Source organism: Lithobates pipiens, unplaced genomic scaffold, assembly GCF_037356315.1.
Source record: "Lithobates pipiens isolate NorthernLeopardFrog02 unplaced genomic scaffold, aLitPip1_a1.2 Scaffold_48, whole genome shotgun sequence".
Classification (NCBI taxonomy): Eukaryota; Metazoa; Chordata; class Amphibia; order Anura; family Ranidae; genus Lithobates; species Lithobates pipiens.
This window is the reverse complement of record NW_027507872.1, coordinates 5,825,763-5,848,195: the sequence shown is the minus strand read 5'-3', so window position 1 is coordinate 5,848,195 and position 22,433 is coordinate 5,825,763. Positions and strand designations below refer to the sequence as shown.

At 45.9% G+C, this 22,433-nt stretch overlaps 1 protein-coding gene across 2 annotated transcripts in view; it reads right to left on the bottom strand.

Moving 5' to 3' along the window:
* Positions 1-22,433, bottom strand: part of PPFIA3 (PPFI scaffold protein A3) — a gene marked incomplete at its 3' end in the record, with an annotated part of 942,579 nt that overhangs the window by 131,428 nt on the left and 788,718 nt on the right. For both annotated transcript variants that reach the window (XM_077467171.1, XM_077467170.1), the window contains 1 exon segment: positions 4,591-4,738. In XM_077467171.1, the coding sequence (XP_077323297.1) occupies positions 4,591-4,738 (148 nt within the window).

The following is a 22,433-nucleotide window of genomic DNA, read 5'->3' as shown; positions in this document are numbered from 1 at the left end:
ATTCTCCTGTAGGTAATTTTTGGCTCTTGCGAGTGCATTTCTGGTAATGGTGGGTGCATTCCTGGCAATGGTGGGTGCAGCATTCCTAACAATGGTGAGGCTACATTCATGGCAGTGGTGGGTTTGTAGATGGGTCTGCAGATATGAGGCTGTAGATAGGCATTGACCCTTTTTTTGCTTCACAGTTCCTATTTAAAAATCTTTTCCCTGAAACTTCCCTCTTATGCCGCGTACACACGATCAGAATTCTCGTCGGAAAAAACTCTGATGGTTTTCCTGACGGAATTCGGCTCAAGCGGTTTTGCCTACACATAGTCACACCAAATTCCGATCGTTTATAACGTGGTGACGTACAACACGTACTGCGGGACTAGAAAAAGGAAGTTCAATAGCCAGTAGCCAATAGCTTCTGTCTCGTAGTTGAATCTGAGCATGTGTGATTTTTGGCATGTCGGAATTGCATACACACGATCAGAATTTCCGATAGAAAGTTTTTCCGTCTGGAAAATTGAAAACATGCTATCAATTTTTGGCTGGCGGAAATTCAGACAGCTAAATTCTGATGGAGCATACAAGCAGTCGCATTTTCCGATGCAAAGCTCTCATCTGTCTTTTTCTGGCCGGAATTCCGATTGTGTGTACACGGCATTAAAGTGAAGTATTATACACAATAAATACGGTATATCCAAATAATACGCCCAAGCTCATCTCTTTACTCACACACACCCACAAAGGCAAGAGAATTCTTGTTGGGCAGAATATTAGTGCTTGAAAAATGGTCAGCGCTCACCCATGTTCACTTCATCAAATCTGGCCCTCTTTGAAAAAAGTTTGGACACCCCCGCCATACTATTTGATTCATTTGGAATACAGTGCCTTGCAAAAGTATTCACTCCCTTGGCATTTTTTGTGTTTTGTTGCTTCAAAATCTGGAATTAACATGGATTGTTTGAGGATTTGCATCATTTAATTCAGAGAACATGCCCACAACTTTGAAGATGTTGTTGTTGTTTTTTTCTATTGTGAAACAAACAAGTAGGACAAATTAACAGAAAAAGTCAATGTACATAACTATTCAACCCCCTAAAGTCAATACCTTGTAGAGCCACCTTTTGCAGCTATCACAGCTCCAAGTCGCTTTGGATAAGTTTTTATGAGCTTGCCACATCTTACTACTGGGATTTTTGCCCATTCCTCCTTGCAAAACTGCTCCAGCTCCTTCAAGTTGTATGGTTTGCGCTTGTTAACAGCAATCTTTAAGTCTGACCATAGATTTTCTATTGGATTGAGGTCTGGGCTTTGCCTAGGTCATTCCAACACATTTACATGTTTCCCTTTAAACCCTTCAAGTGTTGCTTTAGCAGTGTGTTTGGGATCATTGTCGTTCTGGAAGATGAACCTCCGTCCTAGCCTCAAATCACACACAGAGTGGTACAGGTTTTTCTCAAGAATATCCCTGTATTTAGCACAATCCATCTTTCCCTCAATTCTGACCAGTTTCCCAGTATGATTCTGCCACCACCATGTTTCACTGTGGATATGGTGTTCTTTGGGTGATGTAATGTGTTGGGTTTGCGCCAGATATAGCGTTATTTATGATGGCCAAAGAGTTAAATTTTAGTCTCATCAGACCAGAGCATCCTCCATACATGCCTTTTTGCAAACTCGAAACGTGCCATTTTGTTTTTTGCTGAAAGTAATGGCTTTCTTCTGGCCACTCTGCCATAAAGCCCAACTCTATGGACTTTATTGTCATGCTATGTACAGATACTCCAGTCTCTGCTGTGGAACTCTGCAGCTCCTCCAGGGTTACCATAGGTCTCTGTGCTGCCTCTCTGATTAATGCCCTCCTTGCCGGTCTGTGAGTTTTGGTGTACGGCCATCTCTTGCCAGGTTTGCTGTTGTGCCATGTTCGTTCCATTTGGTTATGGTAGATTTGATGGTGCTCCTAGGGATCATCAAAGATTTGGACATTTTTTTATAACCCAACCCTGACTTTTACTTCTCAACAACATTGTCCCTTACTTGTTGGGAGAGTTCCTTGGTCTTCATGGCAGTATTTGGTTAGTGGTGCCTCTTGCTTAGGTGTTTCAGCCTCTGGGGCCTTTCAAAAAGGTGTGTATATGTAATGACAGATCATGTGACACTTAGATTGCACACAGGTGGACATCATTTCACTAATTATGTGACTTATGAAGGTAATTGGTTTGACCGGAGCTTTTTATGGGCTTAATAACAAAGGGGGTGAATACATACGCACATGCCAATTATCAATTTTTTATGTCTGAAGAAATAGTTATGTACAGTACAATAAAGGGGAGTTGGGACTTTGAATGAAGCACCCAAAGGTGCCTCCATCCCGGTAATGATCATCTTCTCACTTGTTTTAGATTTTTTGGCTTTTTCACCCTTTTTTTTTTTTTTGATTTACATACTTGTCCACCACTCTTTCACACTGATACTTCTACACTCCCCAGCACTTCTCTTATATTGTCAAAGCCCCTTGTGGCTTTTTCACACTCTATTTTGATTCACATACTTGTCTATCACTGATACTCCTACACTCCTCTGCACTCTTTTTACATTGTTAAAACCCCTCGTAGAGCCACACTGGGTTCACCCATATAAAATAATTATTTAGTACATGTCACTGTTATACACATACTTTAAATATAATATTTTGTTCCCAGATATCTTTGCTCCACGCTGTACACCCAATTCTTTGCCACATGGAGATTTTATTCATACTGCTCATGCCCTGATACCATCCAGTGCTGCATTCTTGTTTTTATGCCGCCTCAGCTCCCGTGGTGGGGTTTGTATTCTCGCCTGACCCTTGGCCGGCCACTCCTAGCTGCGGTTGTTGTCAGGTTTGGTGAGTGTTGTTGGCCAACTATTCATACTTATATAATTATTTTGAGTATTTCTACTTAGAATTCAGCTCTTTACATCCCTTTTTACATATATTCCATAGGAATGTCTGCCGCATCTGCTCCTGACGATTGGGAATACCCATGAAACGCGTAGAGCTTTACTTGATGCTGCAGTTATACCTCACATGAATTGATACTTATCTATTCACTACTATTAGACTCTATGATGTTTTTATATTTTTTGACAGATGTACATTTACCATGTGGGCGTATATGCCAGTATTGGGCATGGTGCTATTGGCACGTACACACCCCCTTGTATCAATCTGCATATTCATTACTCCGATCATGTGTTGTATGTATGTACTTTTTTTACTTATTATGTTCAGTTTTTGTGCACACTTTATGTGTATATATACGATATTAACAATGATTTAATGTCTTGAGATTATTCAATAAATACAATACGTTATATTGTAACTTACCTCCACTATTCAATTGCTTCATTCAAAGTCCCAATTTCCCTTTCTTTTTCTAGTTTTATGTATATATTTTTATAATTTTACTTCACCAACTTAGACTATTGTGTTATAATCCATTACATATAATTCAGCTTAAAAAACATTGAACTAAAGGCTGTAATGTAACAAAATAGATAAAAAGCCAAGGGGAGGGGTGAATACTTTTGCAAGGCACTGTAGGTGCCCCCTTTCTTTTCCCTTTTTCATTCTCAATAGGTTTTCTCTTATTCCTCTTGTCCTATTCATTCCTGCTCTTATTACCTTACGAATATAACTTCTAATTTTAAATCTAACTTAAAGCAGAACTTCATCCAAAAAGAGGAAGGTATTTATTATTTATTTATTTGGGATTTTTTTGGGGGGAGGGGGGAGCGGGTACTCAATTTTGACAGGTACCTGCTCCTATTTTGGTCAAATCACTGTGGCAATCTGAGCAGAAGTCCCCCCCCCCCCCCCACAACCTCTTGGGACATGTCGCAGGTCCTAGGAGACTACGGGACCAATAACAGGGAGTCATAGTTGGCTGCCCATAGTTAGGATGCTGGCGCCTGCAACTGAAAACCAGCAAATAGCCGGGTGAGGACATGACTTAAATGTGTGTTCTTTCAAAGTCAGCAGCTACAGTGTTTGTAGCTGCTGACTTTAAAATTTTTGTTTACAGGATGAAGAACCTCCAAGTTGTGTGCTTTCTTTTTGAGTTCTTCTTTATCAGTACAATTTTAATTTATACATAAACAACTGCCTTATTAGGATATCCAAATTGTCATTGGGGGGGTGATGGCTGATAGCGTGGAGGTGCATATTTTTCTGTATTATGTTATTAAAAATGTTGGTGTACTTATCACCAAGCCCTCATTTTTTTATTTTTCAAATACAAATACAAATGTTCAGTTTAAGTTTATATGTTAAAAGGATGTTACACAAATGTAAATTACATTTTTCAGATAAACCCTTGTATTGAAGTGCCACTCAACCAACACATTATCAAGGCCCATACTCTGCACTATGAGTAAGTATGAAAACAGTCCAACATTTGGCCCTAATCTCAGGCTTTACAAATCTGCTACAGGCACCCACAGGTGCCTACACTTTATACATGTAGTAATATTTTGATTTAAAGATAGTCTCTATAATACATACTTATGTTAAAGCACTGGAAATAATGACTTTAAAATAGTTCCGATCAAATACAGTACCTTGGTTGGATCATCCTTCATTGCTGTCCAGCGCCCTTTTTTGGGCCGCCTTATTACAGCTGTGCTGCTGTAGTGGTCCATGTGGCTGCCTATGGGCAGAGTTGGGGCCTGGGAATAACGTAGTTCTAGTGCACTGCCAGGAAGAGACCTGAAAATGAAAATCCCAAAAACGTAGTTAGCAATATAAGCAAATGCAATATGAAGCTTTGTATATATACATTCCTCCTCATTCTTTATTAACAGACATCTACAATACATGCAGATCACGATGCACATGCTTCCATTAATCTGTAACCCTCTATTCTAATACAACAGCTAAAATGAAAAACGAGAGCTACACCATTTTGGGTTTCTGCTTGTGACCATTATTCCTGCAGGCTAATGTTGTTGTAATGTCAATTTGTGTATATGGGACCTACTGGAATGGGGGTGGTGAATTTAGCTTTATCAAAATACAACACACTTGACCTAAATAAGCATAAAGCTGCAGGAACAAAATGGCAGACAGTGAAAGACAACAGGATGCATATTTTACTGAGGTTATCAAGCTATATCATAATCAACAACCTTTGCTATTTAATGAGACAAAAATGCAGTTTTCATTCAGGACACATACAACTAATTTGAGGTTCACACTCTGTCAGAGACAAGACCTTAGGACTGATTTCTAAAAACTGGGCCAATGGAGGTTAAAACAAAAACTGACCAATCAGTGACCACAATTTCCTAGCTTGAGAGATAAAATCTGACTGATTACTATGGGCAACAGCTCTTTTTCTGCTCCAGTTTCTATTAATCAGCCCTACTGTGTGTGGTGAGGTGCATTACATAGAAATGACAGACATCAGGACAAACAAGCCACAGACTGAAAAAATTGTGCTCTAGTCTCAATATACAAGATACTTGTTTGTGTTGTCTACATGACTGTAGTAAAAATCATCTGCTAAGTCAAACATTGGAAAATACTCTGTACACACTTACAAAGTGAATAGTTGAAGTAGAAACTTGTGGATAGCGGGAGTACAAGGGAAAAGAAAGTGTGCAGCAATGAATAGATGGGAATTCAACACATGATAAAAATTTTATTTGAGTATGATAAACTCTGCTGAAATAATAAACAATTGTAGACTCAGTTGCAATCTCCTATGTATTTAGCACACCTCTCTCACAGCTAGGTTTCATTGCCAAGTTCAGTTAAAACTTGGTACTGTGCAATTAAAATAATATTTTTACTTACCATGACATCCTCTCTAGTAGATAATTAGGGGAAACAGTCTTTACCACCTAGGAATTTGGATCCTAGGTTAAAAAAAAGACACAGCCCCATCTATTGGCTATACCCCTGCAGACATTGAACAAATTCAGGAGTAGCAAGCAGTGAAACCAAACGATAAGAGAAGGACAAACCTCTCCAAGACAAGATCAATTTTCACATACCTGTAAATTTCATATTTTGTTGTACAATATAGGATGCAGGCATCTTGTTCATACACCTGGGCTTATAGGCTTGCACATTCAGATGATTGGACACTGGCAAGCTTTTGAGTACAAGCTCCCCTGGCACATCTCCCCTATAACCCTACCACACTCCTTGAGTCCCCAGTTTTATGGCCTGTGACCTGTACTGTAGTCCAAGATATTGAATTTACAGGTGAGTTAAAATTCCTTTTATCGCAATAGTACAGTACCGGACACATGCATCTTATTCATACACTATGGGATGTCTAAAAGCAATGAATACAAGGGTGACAACAACCAGAGGAAAAGAACTGTGCCAAGAGGCCCAAAAAAAGAAGTAAAAACATCTCAGGTTCAGAGTCCCACTGCAAGAACCTTTACCAATTGAAGCTTGAAAAAAGTATGAATAGAAGACTAGGTGGTGGTCTAAGAGTATTGGGCATCAGAGGCTTGATGCCTAAAAAGATTCCCCCAAAAATGTGTTGGAGTGTGCGCATAACAGCATGGGAAGAGATGTTTGTTTTGGAGTGTAATTTCTAGCAATTAAGCACCTTATCCACCTAGAAATGGTGGGTTTGCAGTGTAGTGCCCTCTGTGAGGGTTTGAGGGAAGAACAAGGACCCTGTTTGTCTAAAGGAGGAAGTAGATGTGTTAGGTATGCTCTAATGGGAGACCATGTAGAGTAACATCCTTAAAGCGGTTGTATAGTCACATTTTTTACTTTAACCTACAAGTAAGCCTATAAGGAGATATTCCCCTTGCAATGAGCCGCTGACTTAAGCAGCGCATGCGCACAGGGGATTCTCGGCTGAAAGTCCGGCAGACGCCAGACCTTGCCGGGAAGAAAACTCCTTCACACATGCATGGGAGGGACGACATCGCGGCTCCGGTCACTCACAGTGATGGAGCCACGATACCCGGAAGACACGCCGAGGGAACATGTCAGCTCCCTAAGCGTGGACTGAGTGAGATGCCGGTGCCTCTTTCTAAGTTAAGTATTTCATAATAAGCTAGTATGCAGTGCATACTAGCTCATTATGCCTTTTCCCTTGCAGGGGTAAAAAAAAAAAAAAAAGTCAGCAGGTTTACTCCCGCTTTAACATATTAGAAGCAGGGCACAAGAATAACAGGCAATGCTGGAGATGGAATGCTCAAATCGCCTTAGATAGTAGCAAACCTTGGCACCCCAGATGTTTTGGAACTACATTTCCCATGATGCTCATGCACTCTGCAGTGTAGTTGAGCATCCATCATGGGAAATGTAGTTCCAAAATATCTTGGGTGCCAAGGTTTGCCATCACTGCTCTAAGGCATATCACAAAATAGGTATTGTAAAGTATGAGGAAGGGCTCTCGTGCAGGAAAATTCTGCTGACATATACCAGAAAAGGTTACCATAGTGGTATGAGATTCTAAAGGAATATACCTGATGGCTAAAGGGTGGTTTCTGTCAGGCCAAAAGAACTAGGTTACAATCCCAGGGGAGTGCAGGATGCTACAAGGGAGGGGGAGTGGATACAAGAAGAGGCTTGGATAAATGTTTTCTGTGAAGAAGGAGGAGAAGGTGAAGCTGGAGGCTTTTTGAAGGGATAGATGAGGCCAAAATGTGTCCTATTCAGGGGATGGGTTAATAAGAGATAGATTCTGGTCAGACTTGTTTGTAGGAGGGATAGACATGGGGCAGAGAGCAAACATTTGGACTGAACAGAGTGATTTCACCACAGGCAAAATAAGATTTCCAGTAACGATAAAAATCTTCCTGGATGTGGCCTTTCTTGCACTCTGCAAGGTAGCAATGACAAACTAAGGGATCCCTATCCTTTTAAGACCTGGGTTTTGACATTTTTGCTGTTAATGCTATAGACAATGGGGTTGATTTCCTAACGGCAAAAATACTGTGCACTTTGCAAAGTGCAGTTGCCCTCTGCAAGTGCAGTTGCTCCAGAGCGCAGTAAATGATGTAAGACTTCACTCTGCAATGAGTACCCAATCACGTGCAAGGAAAAAACAGCATTTTTTGCTTGAACATTAATGGATGATAGAAGTCAGCAGAGTTTTTGCTAATTTACTAAGCTCTGGAGCAACTGCACCTGTGCAGTCTTTTTCTCTTTAGTAAATCAACCCCAATGAAACAGGATGGAAAAAAATGGACCTCAAAAAACAGCTCTGGCATGTTAGAAGAGGCTGGGGGTCTTCTGTATAAAGGGTGAGGATGTCTATGAACTAGGGTCTTCTGGCTCAATTGGTATCCACAGAATCCTTGTCTCCCTTTCCCATTTTATATAGTGGAGTAAGCAAGATACACAGTGCATTTGGAAAGAATTCACAGCGCATCACTTTTTCCACATTTTGTTATGGTACAGCCTTATTCCAAAATGGATTAAATGGATTATTTTCATTAAAATTCTACAGACAATACCCCTGTGACAGAACCCACTGTCACTGTGTGTTTTGGAAGGGGCTGTGGGCTCGCCTCCTACCCACAGACTATGGCGCAGCAGAGAACGGGAGATTTGGAGGGCTATTTGCCGTCTCCCACCACCTGGAGAAGATGCCCCCTCCAGACATTTGTGTCTGTGGTCGCCGGTTCATCGGAACCGGGTGAACACGGTATCTGTGGCTGGGCTCCTGGAGTCGTTTCTGGCTACCTAAACCTATTGGCCCAGCTGGGCTAAATATATACTTTTATTCCACAAACAATGTACTTTTAGCTGATAAAGGCATATACAAGATGGCGGTATTCCCAAAGCGTGGGGCTATGAGACTTTGGGACAAACTGGCCCCTCTCATGTTACTGTGTTAATTGTGTTGGGTCATGGCATGTAGACAAAGGTCTGGAGACACCTCTCAGCAGGGGATATGTACAGAGGGGCTGCCTCCTTATAATCTCTTCATGTGTTTCAACTGTAGTTGTTTGAATATACAAGTTTGGAGTTTCCATTGGTTCTTCCTTGTCCCCTACCCCCTCTATGACAAGGCTAAGAGGAGTGTCCCTAACTGTGTTTAAAGGTGCATATTTGATACTTAATAAACGGTTTATGCTCTGGATGTTTAACCCTCAACACCTGTGTGGCTTGCCTCGTGATTGATGGGTTAAGGCCTGGTTATGGCGAATCTGCAAGCTGCGGGTGCGTTTGGAGGACAGGAGACACAGGTCTGGCGGAGATGTTCAGCAGGGGTATCCGAGATCCGTCACAACCCCATTAATGACAACGTGAAAGAGGTTTGTTGAAATCTATGCAAATTTATAAAAAAAAAAAAAAAAATCACATGTAAATTGGTATTCACAGCCTTTGTTCAATACTTACTTTCAGTACAGCAGATAGCAGCCCGATAGAAGGCGTTGGCTATGGCGGCGTGGGGCTGCTCCATTAAAAAACGTTCGGAGACCCAGACTTTGGGAGCATCGAGGAGTGGCGGCTGGAAGATATCCTGGACTGGACCTCCCAGAAGAGGCATGTGACCTGGAGGAATTGGAGTTCCTTGTTGAGCAAAAATGGGAGCTTGAGACTGCCTACAAGTGGCTGTTTGACGATGATCAACAGCCCAGCATGGTTCCCAATGCCTGGGACTGTCCGGGAGAAATAGCGGACAGTCGCGAAGATGCAGAGAAAATGGGGCCAGGGGTGTCCCTATGTTTTCCCGTCCTAACCACAATGGAAGAAGCGGTAATGATACAGAGGGCACTACAAGTGCTAGAATGCTGGAACGCATTGGAGGTTCCCCAGGCAGCGAGACAAGCTAATAGCATAAGAGTCTCAGAAGGGGGAGTTGAGACGGGTGCTGGAAGGCTGGTAGATGGTGATCAGCAGCAAGTCCAGAGTATCACATCCGGAGCCCCAGCAGAAGCGCTGGCTACGAGGCAGAGCTCCACTGGCCCCTGCCCACCCTCAGAGATAGATCAAGGGAGACCGAGGGATGACCTCAGTGAGCTGTTTCCCCAGCAGCAGATATTCACACCGGGAGTGGAGAAAGCAATTCTCCCTCCCAAGCACTTGGACCCTACCCCAGTGTTTATATCCCCAGCAGAAGTGCTGGCGAAAGAGCAAAGTGCCGCTGGCCTCTGCCCACCCTCAGAATTGGATCCGGAGAGTCTGAGAGGTGATCTTCGGGAGCTGTTTCCCCAGCAGCAGATATCCCCAACGGGAGTGGAGAAAGCCATTCTACCTCCCCAGCACTTGGACACTACCCCAGTGTTTATCCGCCCAGCAGAAGCGCTGGCTATGGGGCAGAGTGCCGCTGGCCCCTGCCCAGCCCTCAGTATGCTTTTGAAGGGTTTGGGAGACAGCCCCTGTCAGAAGTCGCCCCAGCGGCTGGTCACAGAACGGGGAGGGGAGAATACCCTTCCCCATCTCCAGCGACTGAACTCTACCTTTGTATATGTCCCCCCAGCAGAAGCGCTGACTACAGGGCAGAGCGCTGTTGGTCTCTGCCCAGCATCAGAAAAAGACATGGAGAGTCCGGGAAATAGTCCCGGCAAGATACCTCCCCAGCAGCTGGTAACTACACCAGGAGAAAATCAAGTACCTTTTCCTCCCCAATGGCTTAGCACTACCAGCCTAAGCTCCCTACCAGCTGAAGCGCTGGCATCAGGGAAGAGGATTATTCAGCTCCCCCTAATACCTGCAACCAGGCCCCGGATCAGGGGAGTGCGCACAGCTGTTCCCACTCTGCAGCGGCTGTTTTTATTCACAGGAGACCGTATGTGCGGTTTTGCTCCCCAGCGCCAGAGTCATACTTTTCCTTTTCCTGTTTGCCCGGGGTGGGAATTTGTGACTAACGCAGGTCCAGACCAGTTGAGGGTCAGAGACCTGGTTAGTCTGTTTTTAAAAGGGGAGAAATGTGACAGAACCCACTGTCACTGTGTGTTTTGGAGGGGGCTGTGGGCTCGCCTCCTACCCACAGACAATGGCCCAGCAGAGAACATGATACTTGGATGGCTATTTGCCGTCTCCAACCACCTGCAGAAGATGCTACCTCCAGACATTTGTGTCGGTTTGTTCATCGGAACCGAGTGAACGCAGGATCTGTGGCTGGGCTTGTGGAGTCGTTCCTGGCTACCTAAACCTATTGGCCCGGCTGGGTTAAATATATACTTTTATTCCACAATGTACTTTTAGCTGATAAAGACATACAAAATGGTACTGTGATAATGTAATGTAATGCTACATCCCTTCTCGCCCCCCCCCCTTGTTGCTGTGTTTAATTGTGTTGGGTCATAGCATATAGACAAAAGGTCTGGACTGGAGACACATCAGCAAGGGATGTGTAAGGAGGGGCTGCCTGCTTATCATAATCCCTTTATGCGTTTCAACTGTAGTTGTTTGAATATACAAGTGTTGAGTTTCCATTGGTTCTTCCTTCTCCCCTACCCCCCTATGACAAGGCTAAGGGGAGTGCCCCTAACTGTGTTTAAAGTGTAAGTTTGAAACTTAAACAGTTTATGCTCTGGATGTTTAACCTTCAACACCTGTGTGGCTTGTCTCATGATTGAGGGGTTAAGAGCTGGTTATGGCGAGTCTGCTGGCTGCGGGTGCGCTTGGAGGACAGGAGACACAGGTCTGGCGGAGATGCTCACAGGGTGCTTCGGCTTAGGACACAACGATGGTAATACAACGTCCTCATTGATATGAAAAGCCAAAACCACCTTTGGTAGAAAGGACGGTTGCGGACGCAACACCACCTTATCCTTGTGGATGACCAGATAAGGCGACTTGCAGGACAAGTCTGAAAAACTCCTGGTCGATGTGATGACCACTAGAAAGACCACCTTCTGTGAAAGGGTCAACAGGGGAATCTCCCTGATCTCAAACAGTGGCTTCTGAAGCGCCGACAACACCAGGTTCAAATCCCATGGGGGTAACGAAGGACTCACCGGAGGGACTACATGTCGTACCCCCTGAACAAAGGTGTTCGAACAAAGGGGTCGCTAAAAAAGACAGCCAGGGCTGAAATTTGCCCCCTAATGGTGCTCAACGCCAATTTCTGGTCCATTCCATGCTGAAGAAACAGCAGGATCCTCGATATAGAAAAGGAGCGTGGATGCCACCCATTTCTCCTCACACATGGAGATGTAGGCCTTCCAGGTACGATGGTATATCTTCCGTGAAGAAGATTTCCGCGCCCTCAGCATAGTTGGAATCACCGAGTCCGACAGACCCTGGTTCCTCAGCACCTGGCTCTTAATAGCCATGCCGTTAAAGCCAGCGATGGTAAAGCAGGGTGAAAGATTGGACCTTGAGATAGGAGGTCCTCCCGCAGTGGCAGTCGCCAGGGAGCGTCTGCCACCAGACGCACCAGGTCTGCGTACGAGGGCCGCTGATGCCAATCTGGGGCAACCAGGATTACTGGAATCCCCTCGGCTTCCACTCTGCGAAGTAGACATGGCATTAGCTTTAGTGGAGGAAAGGCGTATATCAGTTGGTACTGATCCCACGGAGCCACCAGCGCGTCTGACACGTCTGTCCATGGATCCCTCGCCCTGGACACGAATCTCGGCACCTTCCGAATGAGATGGGTAGCCAAGAGATCCACCTCTGGCGTGCCCCCATTTCATGCACAGCAGATAGAATATCTTGGTCCAGCATCTGATGACTCAGGTAGTCCGCCTGCCAATTTTCCACCCCCGGGATGTAAATGGCTGACAGGGCCGGAACGTGTCGCTCTGCCCACCGAAGTACGTGAGCGACCTCCTGAGCAGCGGCTGAGCTTCTTGTTCCCCCTTGGTGATTTATGTACGCCACAGCCGTGGCATTGTCTGACTGTATCCTGGTCGGACGCCCTTGAAGACACGTCAACCACATGTGGAGGCACACCCTGATCGCTCTCAATTCGAGCAGATTGATTGGCAACTTGGATTCCTCCGTCGACCAGAGGCCCTGAACCGATTGAATCCCCATCACTCCACCCCAGCTGGACAGACTGGCGTCTGTAGTGATCACCATCCAGTTCAGAGGAAGAAACGATTTTCCGGACTGAATCATCGGGGACCTCAACCACCAGATCAGGGAATCCCTGACTGGTTGGCTCACCTAGATCTACCAATCCAGGGACAACGTAGATTTGTCCTATTTTGTCAATATCTCCTTCTGCAGGACTCTCATGTGGAACTGGGCATAAGGTACTGCCTCGAAGGAGGCTACCATGAGCCCCAGCACTCGCATGCAAAAGCTGAGCGATGGCCACTTGCGGTTCATCAGCAGATTGACCGCAGACCTGAGAGTCAGCAATTTGTCTGAGGGGAGAAAAACCCTTGCTTCCCTGGAGTCCAACAGCAACCCCAGGTACTCCAGATGCTGAGTTGGTACAACCACCGACTTCTTTAGGTTCAACAGCCACTCAAATTCTTGCAGGGTCTGCATGGTGATCGCCACATCCTCCTCTAATTCTGAGGCGGAAGATGCTCGCAGGAGGAGATCGTCCAGGTAACCCACGATGGCGATCCCGCGCTGCCTCAGCAATGCCAATACTGGAGCCAGTACTTTGGGGGGGGCTGATGCCAGGCCAAAAAGAAGAGCCACAAACTGGTAGTGGGCTTCCCCTACTGCCAAACGCAGAAATTTCTGATGCCGAAGGCAAATTGGTATGTGCAGGTAAGCATCCTGAATGTCCAAGGACGCCAGGAAGTCCCCTTGATGTAGTGCAGCGACTACTGAGCGAACTGATTCCATTCTGAACCTCTGCACCTTTACAAAGTGATTGAGGGCTTTTAAGTCCAAGATTGGACATACCCCTTCCTTCTTGGGAACCACAGATTTGAGTAGAACCCCTGGAAGCGTTCCGATTCCAGAACCGGTACAATCATCGCCTGATTCAGCAAGTCCCTTACCGCCCCTAACAGGGCCTCCCGGTGAACCTGGGACACGGGTATGCTGGAGGGGAAGAATCTGTTTGGCGGCCAAGAGAGCAACTCTATCTTGTAGCCTGTGGAAATCAGATCGCAGACACATTGGTCGGATAACCAGGAGATCCACCGGGCTGCAAACTCCCGAAGACGACCCCCCACCCACTTATCAGCAAATCTTCATGAGGTAGCACTTTTGGTTGCAGGCTTGCGGTTCCAGGGATGCTTCTAACCGTCCGCGGGCGTCCTGTCGGGCTGGGGGCATTTTGCCGAAGCACCGGGCGGACAGAAAAGCTGCTTGTGAGTGGAAAAAGAGGGCCCTTGCCTGCGGCGAGGCTCCTTGGCCTTCCAGGCCTGTTGGAGTAGTGTACTCTTACCACCAGTGGCATTCTTAATAATGTCATCCAACGAGGCTCCAAAGAGCCGCTCGCCAAGGAAGGGAAGATCCGTCAGGGCTTTCTTGGATGCCTGGTCAGCAGACCAGCATTTCAGCCAAATTAGGCACCTCAGCACCACAGCTGACACTGAAGCCTTGGATAACAGAGGGAGAATATCCAGGGCCACGTTACAAATGTACTTAAGGCCTTGCACTAGTTGGTCTGCTAGCTCCACGCAGAAAGGGGAGGCGATCTGCTCTCCCAATTCACGGTGCAAAAGTTATGTCAGTCAGTATCTGCGACACCAGTGCGGATACCAGTACAGGTCGCACGGCTGACCCCACAACCGTAAATAAGGAACGAACCACTGCCTCGGCCTTCTTATCTGTGGGATCCTTGAATGCAGGAGTCCCCTCAACCGGGATCGTGGTTACTTTATTTAACCTAGATACTTGGGGGTCCACGACCGGAGGAGCTGACCACTTTTTGAGAAGGCGGTCCTCAAAGGGCAAATTTTTGGGGACCAAAAAGGTCCGTTGCGGGCGACCCCATTCCTTGTAGATGAATTTGTCAAATACGGGAACACCTTAGGTGAACGTGCTGGCTTATGGGACCCAAAAGGGACCGGTACATCAGCAGAGGGATCCGCTGGCCCCTGATTCTTCAGGGTATCACGCACAGCTGTGATGAGCGCTCCAACAAGCACTTTGCCGTGCCCGGACCCAGACGGGGAATCATCCTCACTAGCCGAATGGTCCTCGTCAGCCACATCTGATAGGTCAGAGCAGGGGTCACCAGCCGCAGCAGGGCCCAAATCTGCATCAGAGCTCTTCCCAGAGGACGGGGGGGGGCAGGGGCCACTTATGTGCCAGCCACACAGAGCCCCCACAGGTGAGAAACCAGCGAACCCACACGCACACACACCGCCCGCAGCGCATGCAGACACCCCCCTCAGAGGGGGGAAGGAGGGGAGATAGGGACTTGAGAGAATTGACCCCCCAGGGAATGCCCAGCTGCTCACCCCACCGATAGCCGTACTTACCAGTCCTGAAGAGCTGGGAGACATTCCATCACAGACCTACTCCTGCGCAGTTACAGGGTAGCTGTTGGCCCGATATACTGTGATCCAGACAGCAGTAGCCCGGTCATATGTATACCCCAGAGCATTGAAGCTCACCGACCACCTCTGGAGCTTAGGCATGTCGTGGCCTGCCGAGCCTTAGCTGCGGCCTGCTCACGCTTGATGGCTGGACTGGGGAGAATACAAGGATATCATTAACCAGCCTGTCACCCAGCCGGCAGTTGATAGAAGATCCCAGGAACTTTCATCTTGTGCAAAAAACATCAAACCTGCAGCAAAATCATGGACCGAGAGGGCCCGCAGGGTTCCTAGGTCATTCTCCTTACTAGGCAAAATAAAAACTGAAGCTGCTGGGAGCAGTGAGAAGGGTTAATAGCACAGGGTCCGCCCTCCTGGGGCGGGATTAAAAGCTCTGTGTATTGTGTAACAATTTTGCCTAGTTCTCCTAATGGCAGGCTATACAACCCATTTAGTTACAGAAAGGAGCTGTGTCGGTCGGTGAATATAAGAGAAATAATGAATTTCATTAATTTTGGAATAAGCCTGTAACATAACAAATGTCAAAAAACTGAAGCACTGTGAATATTTCCGGATATACTGTAGAATGCTTAGTAAAAGACAAGTGCAACCTGAAATTGGATTGTGAATCCAGAAACAAGGACAGGTAGGTAGTAGTTCTTTTTTCTGGAGACTAGGATGCCCAATGCCAGAGTCTTCTATGTTTGGTATATGAGATTCTATACAGCTGGCTGAAGAAAATGTTTCCCTTGATCCAGATGGTGGTGGCTAAGATAGTGTGCCTGCCAATTGTCTACACCTGGAATGTGGATTGAAAAAAAATCACTGTACAGTGAGTTTCTGTCCATGAGAGAAAACAGGTTTGCTCCTCTCAAGGCATCTAAGCTCCTCTTCGTGATTGGTATATGCCACTGTGGTGGCACTGTAAGACTGAACCCTAATTGGGTGTCTCTTTAGAAAGGGAGAGTCCAGCTCTGTAGAGGTATCCTGACAGATCTAAGCTCTAAGGTGCTGTTGGGGAATTTGGCCTCTTCCCTTGACCCTGTTCCCTGGAACGTCAAGGATTGGAAGACTACTCCCTAGGATGACTGACCTTTTGTCTATTGGCAAGAAGAAAGCCATTGTTGAAAGAAAGCCATAAGAAGTTCTGTTTGCAGTTTGTGAGAAGCCACGTGGGGGATACAGTAAACATGTGGTGCTCTGGTCAGATGAGACCAAGATTGAACTTTGGCATAAAAGTAAAATGCTATGTGTGGCGGAAAACTAACCCTGCACATCACCCTGAACACACCAACACACCATCCCCACCGTAAAACATTGTAGTGGCGGGATCATGTTGTGTTTTATTCAGTAGGGACAGGGAAGCTTGTCAGAGTTGATGGGAAGATGGATGGAGCCAAATACAGGGCAATCTTTGAAGAAAACCTGTTAGGGTCTGCAAAAGACTTGAGACTGGGGCAGAGGTTCACCTTCCAACAGGACAATGACCCTAAACATACAGCCAGAGCTACAATGGAATGGTTTAGATCAAAGCATATTCATGTGTTAGAAAGGCCCAGTCAAAGTCCAGACCTAAATCCAATTGAGAATCTGTGGCAAGACTTTGAAAATTGCTGTTTACAGATGCTCTCCAACCAATCTGACAGAGCATAAGACATTTTGCAAAGAAGAATTCTCTAGATGAGCAAAGCTTGTAGAGACAAACCCAAAAAGACTCGTAGCTGTAATTGCAGTGAAAGGTGCTTCTACAAAGTATTAACTCAGGCGGCTGAATACAAATGCACGCCACACTTTTCACATATTTTTAAAACATTTTAAAAATCATTTATCATTTCACTTTCACTTCACAATTATGTGTCACTTTGTGTTGATCTATCAAATAAAATCCAAATAAAATACATTCACGTTTTTGGTTGTAACATGACAAAATGTGGGAAATGTCAAGGTGTATGAATACTTTTTCAAGGCACTGTATATGCCTGAGGCATCTTTTGCATGTGAGTTCAGCTGCCAAAGCGTTTAGCCAAGACAGAGAATCCTGCACATATGAACAGCAATAGAGCCATTCTGGATATTTGTCTTTTGATCTGTTCCAGGGCATCTATACGAAAAAGCAGATCATATGTAAGAAATTGCAATTGTTCTGCAACTGCACAAAAAAACAGGGTCATGTTGGTTGTTCATTGTCCTGATCCAGTTAGCTGCAGTATGACATTCTGAAATAGCAGCAAGAGCTGGTTGTAGGACTGGGCCTGCCAGGCATGCTGCCAAGACAGCGTTTAAAAGCATCTCATATTTTCAGTCAACAGATACATAAAAGATGAAACAGCTTCATTGGCTACAGTAAAATGTTTTTTTAGGATAGAGACTGCATTGGCCAACCACAGAAATAGCCCATTTATTTGTAAACTCTTTTTGAAATGGATAAAATTCAGTAAAGATATTTGGGGGAGCAAATTTGCAGGAAATGAAGCGGAGCCAGCAGCAGACATGTGAGGAGCACAAGACTGGAGCTCCGTCTGCAGGCACTAGATCCTGTTGAAATCCTGGGCAACCGGCAATCAGATTCTGCCTAAAGCCGCATACACACGTAGCCGTCTGTCTGACGTACTTAGTCTGGCGGACTTCCCGCCAGACTGTCCGTCGGACTTTCTGAACGGGCTACTTGCCTACACACGGCACTTTTTGAGCGGACTAATACGGCGTACTAAGTCCGCCGTACTATCCGCCCTACTTTTGAAATGAACGGACTCGCCCACACACGCTGAGGAAAGTCCGCTCATTTCGAGCGCGTCTCCAGGTAGGCGGGGCCCGCGAAGGAGATGTCGCTGGCCCCGCCGCCTGGTATGGACTTAAAGGGGAACCCCAACGGCGAAAAAAATCGGCGTGGGGGTCCCCCCAAGTCCACAACAGACCCTTGTCCGAGCACGCTACCCGGCCGGCCAGGAAAGGGGGGGGCGAGCGAGCGCCCCCCCCCCTCCTGAGCCGTACCAGGCCGCGTGCCCTCAACATGGGGGGTGCCTTGGGGAAGGGGGGGGCCGTGTGGCCCCCCACCCCAAAGCACCTTGTCCCCATGTTAATGAGGACAAGGGCCTCTTCCCGACAACCCTGGCCGTTGGTTGTCGGGGTCTGCGGGCGGGGGGCTTATCGGATAATAAGGGGGCCCCCGGATACCTGCCCCCCACCCTATGTGAATGAGTATGGGGTACAATGTACCCCTACCCATTCACCTGTAAAATAAAAGTACAAAAAAAAAACACAACACGAGATAAAATATTTTATTGCACAGCTCCGGGGGTCTTCCGTCTTCGGGTCTTCTCGCCGGACTCCTCCGCTATCTTCTTGTAGCTCTTTTGCTAGCGGAGGAGCCCGGCTTTCTTCCTCGCTGCCGGCCTCTTCTTCCGACTTTGCGGGTCTTGTCCCCCTCTTCGGTTCTTCTGCCGGGACACCGCGCCTTCTTCTAGCTCTTTTACAGGCGGTGGCCCGGTCTTCTGTCGCAAGAAGGAGGATGGTTAATTGGTTCTTAGCACAGTAGATCTGACCTGTCTGGCAGGCAGTTTGCAAGAAGTATTACAAGGGTTCCCATGCCAAATACACCAAAAGCAATGAGGATCACCAGAAAGACCTCCTTCTCCCTCAATCCTGCAAAAGAGATTAGTAAGAAGTTTTATGGGAGGAAAGGCATATATTGGGGTGTACTGATCCCACACAGTCCCAACTGCAGAAAAAAAGAGAATCTATCCCAAATAAACTCTTGGGGTCATTAGAGAATCCACTGCCTCTGTCAGTGGGATCCCTGGAACTGGGTACAAACCTGGTCAGCTTGTTGTTAAACCTGGAATACAGGTCCAGATCCGGTGTCCCTCACCTGTGACACAGGTTCTGGAACACCTCTGGGTTCAGAGACCACTCTCCCAGGTTCAGAATCTGCTGCTTGTGGAAACTTGCCTAGCAATATTCTGCATGGAGAATGTAAATTGCTGACAAAGGTTGAAACATGAAGTTCCACTCAGGACAGGATTCACTCTACCCTTCTTGTAGCAACAAGACTTCTTATTCCTCCCTGATGGTTACCATATGCCACCACCACATCTGTGCTTCCAATAGGTTTGTCCCATATTGAAGGCACCATCTGATTTTCCAAAGTTCCAAGATGCTGATCGTGAGACAAGATTCCTCAACAACCCAGTCCCCTGAACCAACAAGGTGACAAGGATACCCTCCAGCTCAATAGGCTGTCGGGATCTTTTATAACATGGGAAGAAAGGAGTTTCCTGACTCCAGCACCAGATCTGGAGCTTCAAAGACAGAAACAGCCTGGTCATTGGTGTCAACCTCATCAATTTGACCAGAGACAGAACAAACTTGTCTCTCAATGACAGGATGTTATCTTGCAAATGTCAGGAGTTGAACTAAGCATAGGGCATTGCCCTAAAGAAGGATATGTTCAGCTAAAGACCCTCATACAGAAGCAGAGGGTTTAACAGCTTTTGCATTAAAGAACACAGACTTGATACCCGAGAGTTTAGTTTATCCTGGGGAAGAAACGTTCTGGCCAGGATCAGTCCCAAATATTCTAAGTGATAATTTGGAGCCAGCAAATACTGAATGTTCAATATCCAATTAAACCTTTGCACCTTGCCAACTGTTTCCACAAAAAATAGGTAAATTAGATTCGCCCTTTCCTAACCGGGGTTCCGCTGCACCCTGGGGTTCTGCCAGAGGTCGCCAGGGGTGCCACGGCATCCTGGTAGAGAAAAGCTGTCAGATAAGACTGAACTCCCGACTCCCAGCCGAACTATATATTTGCACTGGAAGCTCGGTCAGAATATAGGGAGTTCATGCTATGCTCTCTGTCTCTCCTACAGTACAGTACCCAGCTGTGTGGAGGAAGGTACTGTACTGCAACTTTTTAAAGGGCTGTATACATGTTTGCATATGTGTGTTTGTGTCTACATGTGTCTTTATGTGTGTGTCTTTATGTGTGTGTGTATATGTGTGTGTGTATATGTGTGTGTGTATATGTGTGTGTGTATATGTGTGTGTGTATATGTGTGTGTGTATATGTGTGTGTGTATATGTGTGTGTGTATATGTGTGTGTGTATATGTGTGTGTGTATATGTGTGTGTGTATATGTGTGTGTGTGTGTGTGTGTGTGTGTGTGTGTGTGTGTGTGTGTGTACACGTCTGTATTTGTGCGTGTGTGCACATGTCTACATGTGTGCACATGTGTCTGTATGTGTGTACATGTGTTTGTGAGTATGTGTACACGTTTGTATGTGTGTGTGTTTGCTTTTATATTTTTGTGTTTATATGTATGTTACTTTTAATGTTGACCCCCTATTCCTGTACTATAAGAACTGCTTTTTTAGGGCTTCTTCGTAATAGCAACAAGGACTGCCGCTCCTCTGAAAAGCAATCCATGCCCAGATCGGTTTTCAGAAACATTTGATAGGCAGTAAAGAGGCAATATGTTGCCTAATCACCACCTGTTTTAACCCTGTAAATGCAGCATCACCACACCAAAACCGCGTGCAATGCACACAATTGCAGGGTGGTTGCAGTGCAGCCCCATTCCCCTGGGGTATACTTCCAGCTGCAGCCACAGCATGTGTACACCCCCAGCTGCTGCCTCCGTAGCTAAAGGGGAGCAGCTGGGGGTGGTAAAATCTGAAAAGCTTAACCACGTGGTTTTACCGCCCTTGGACCTCGCACATGAACAAGCCCTTGGTTCACATATGTGTGGCTGTGTACTGCATGTAAGACAGCCTATTCATTTTAATGGGCTGCCCTACCTGCAGAAATACAGGGAAAAAAGTCCCCGACCCTTTTTTTTTATTGTGCCACATGTACCCTATGTTTGCCAATGCATAGGGGTATCATTAAGAATTAATGGCACCCCCCAAAAAAGCAGAGCATTTTTCTGCATGTCAGCCAGCAGCGTGATTTTGCATGTGTTCTGTGACACACAGTACCATGAACCAAGCCTTGGACTGGGGTGCCTCAAGACTGAAAATACTTTTAAAGGGTTCCCCAACTGAAAAAAGGTTAAGAAACACTGATCTAGACATCCCACAATGGGAATCCCCTGAAAGTGCAACAAGGACAACACTGGAGCCAGGATCTTTGTAAACACCAAAAGTGCATTAAAAAGGCTGAATGTAAGAGCCACAAACTTGTAGCGCAAGAAGCACTGGTAAACTGTAAAGATTTGTTTAGTTATCTTTTATGCCCACCAAAGCTAGGATGCCCCCCTGGTGAAATGAAGATTAATGCCCCTTTGGGTTTTGAGGCAATGAACAGTTTGAAGTAAAACCCCTGTAACGCTTTTGCAGTAGGGACTGGAGTAATGACCCCTTGATCCAGAAGAGCAAAGAGTGCCCGATGGTGATTAATAAGTCACTAAGAGGAGGTTTGAGGTTATAAACTAAGGAGGTGACAGGGAACAAAACTGGAAAATGTAGCCATGAGACACAGCCTCTTGCACACAGGCATTGCGGGGTGCAGATGCCCCCCCCCCCACTCTGGAAAGTGCACCTTTATGCCAAAGTGGGCTTGCTGATAAATTTGGCAGTTCTAGACATTGAAGATGGATGAGAAGCCACCCTTGGGGGGACTATGATGTGGCAGTGCCCATATTACAGAATATAATGCTAAAAGAACCACAAGCTGCTTAATGGTTGGATCCTTAAATGCAGAATGGTCCTCCTATGGGTATGGTAGCCCCCTTGTTAAGGCAAGAAATTGCCAGATCCACAGTGAGAATAGACGACTCTTGAACAAAATTTTCACTAAAAGGGTACAGAGTTAGAAAGCACTAAGGGGAAGCAAATCGATTAGGGTTTTTTTTCCAGTCTTTATATAGAAAAAAATGAAAAAGCAAGTGCAAAGGGAAGTTATTTGCAAGCTTAGTAATCTGATAAGGTCAGGTTTCGCCAAATGCTGGGCTATAAGAGGACCACACGACATAGCTGCAAGTTGATGGGAAATACACCAGCAGCTGTGCACAAAGGAGTCATCACTGAAAACTAGCTTTAGAAAACCTTCAAAACAGCAGAGCTAAAAA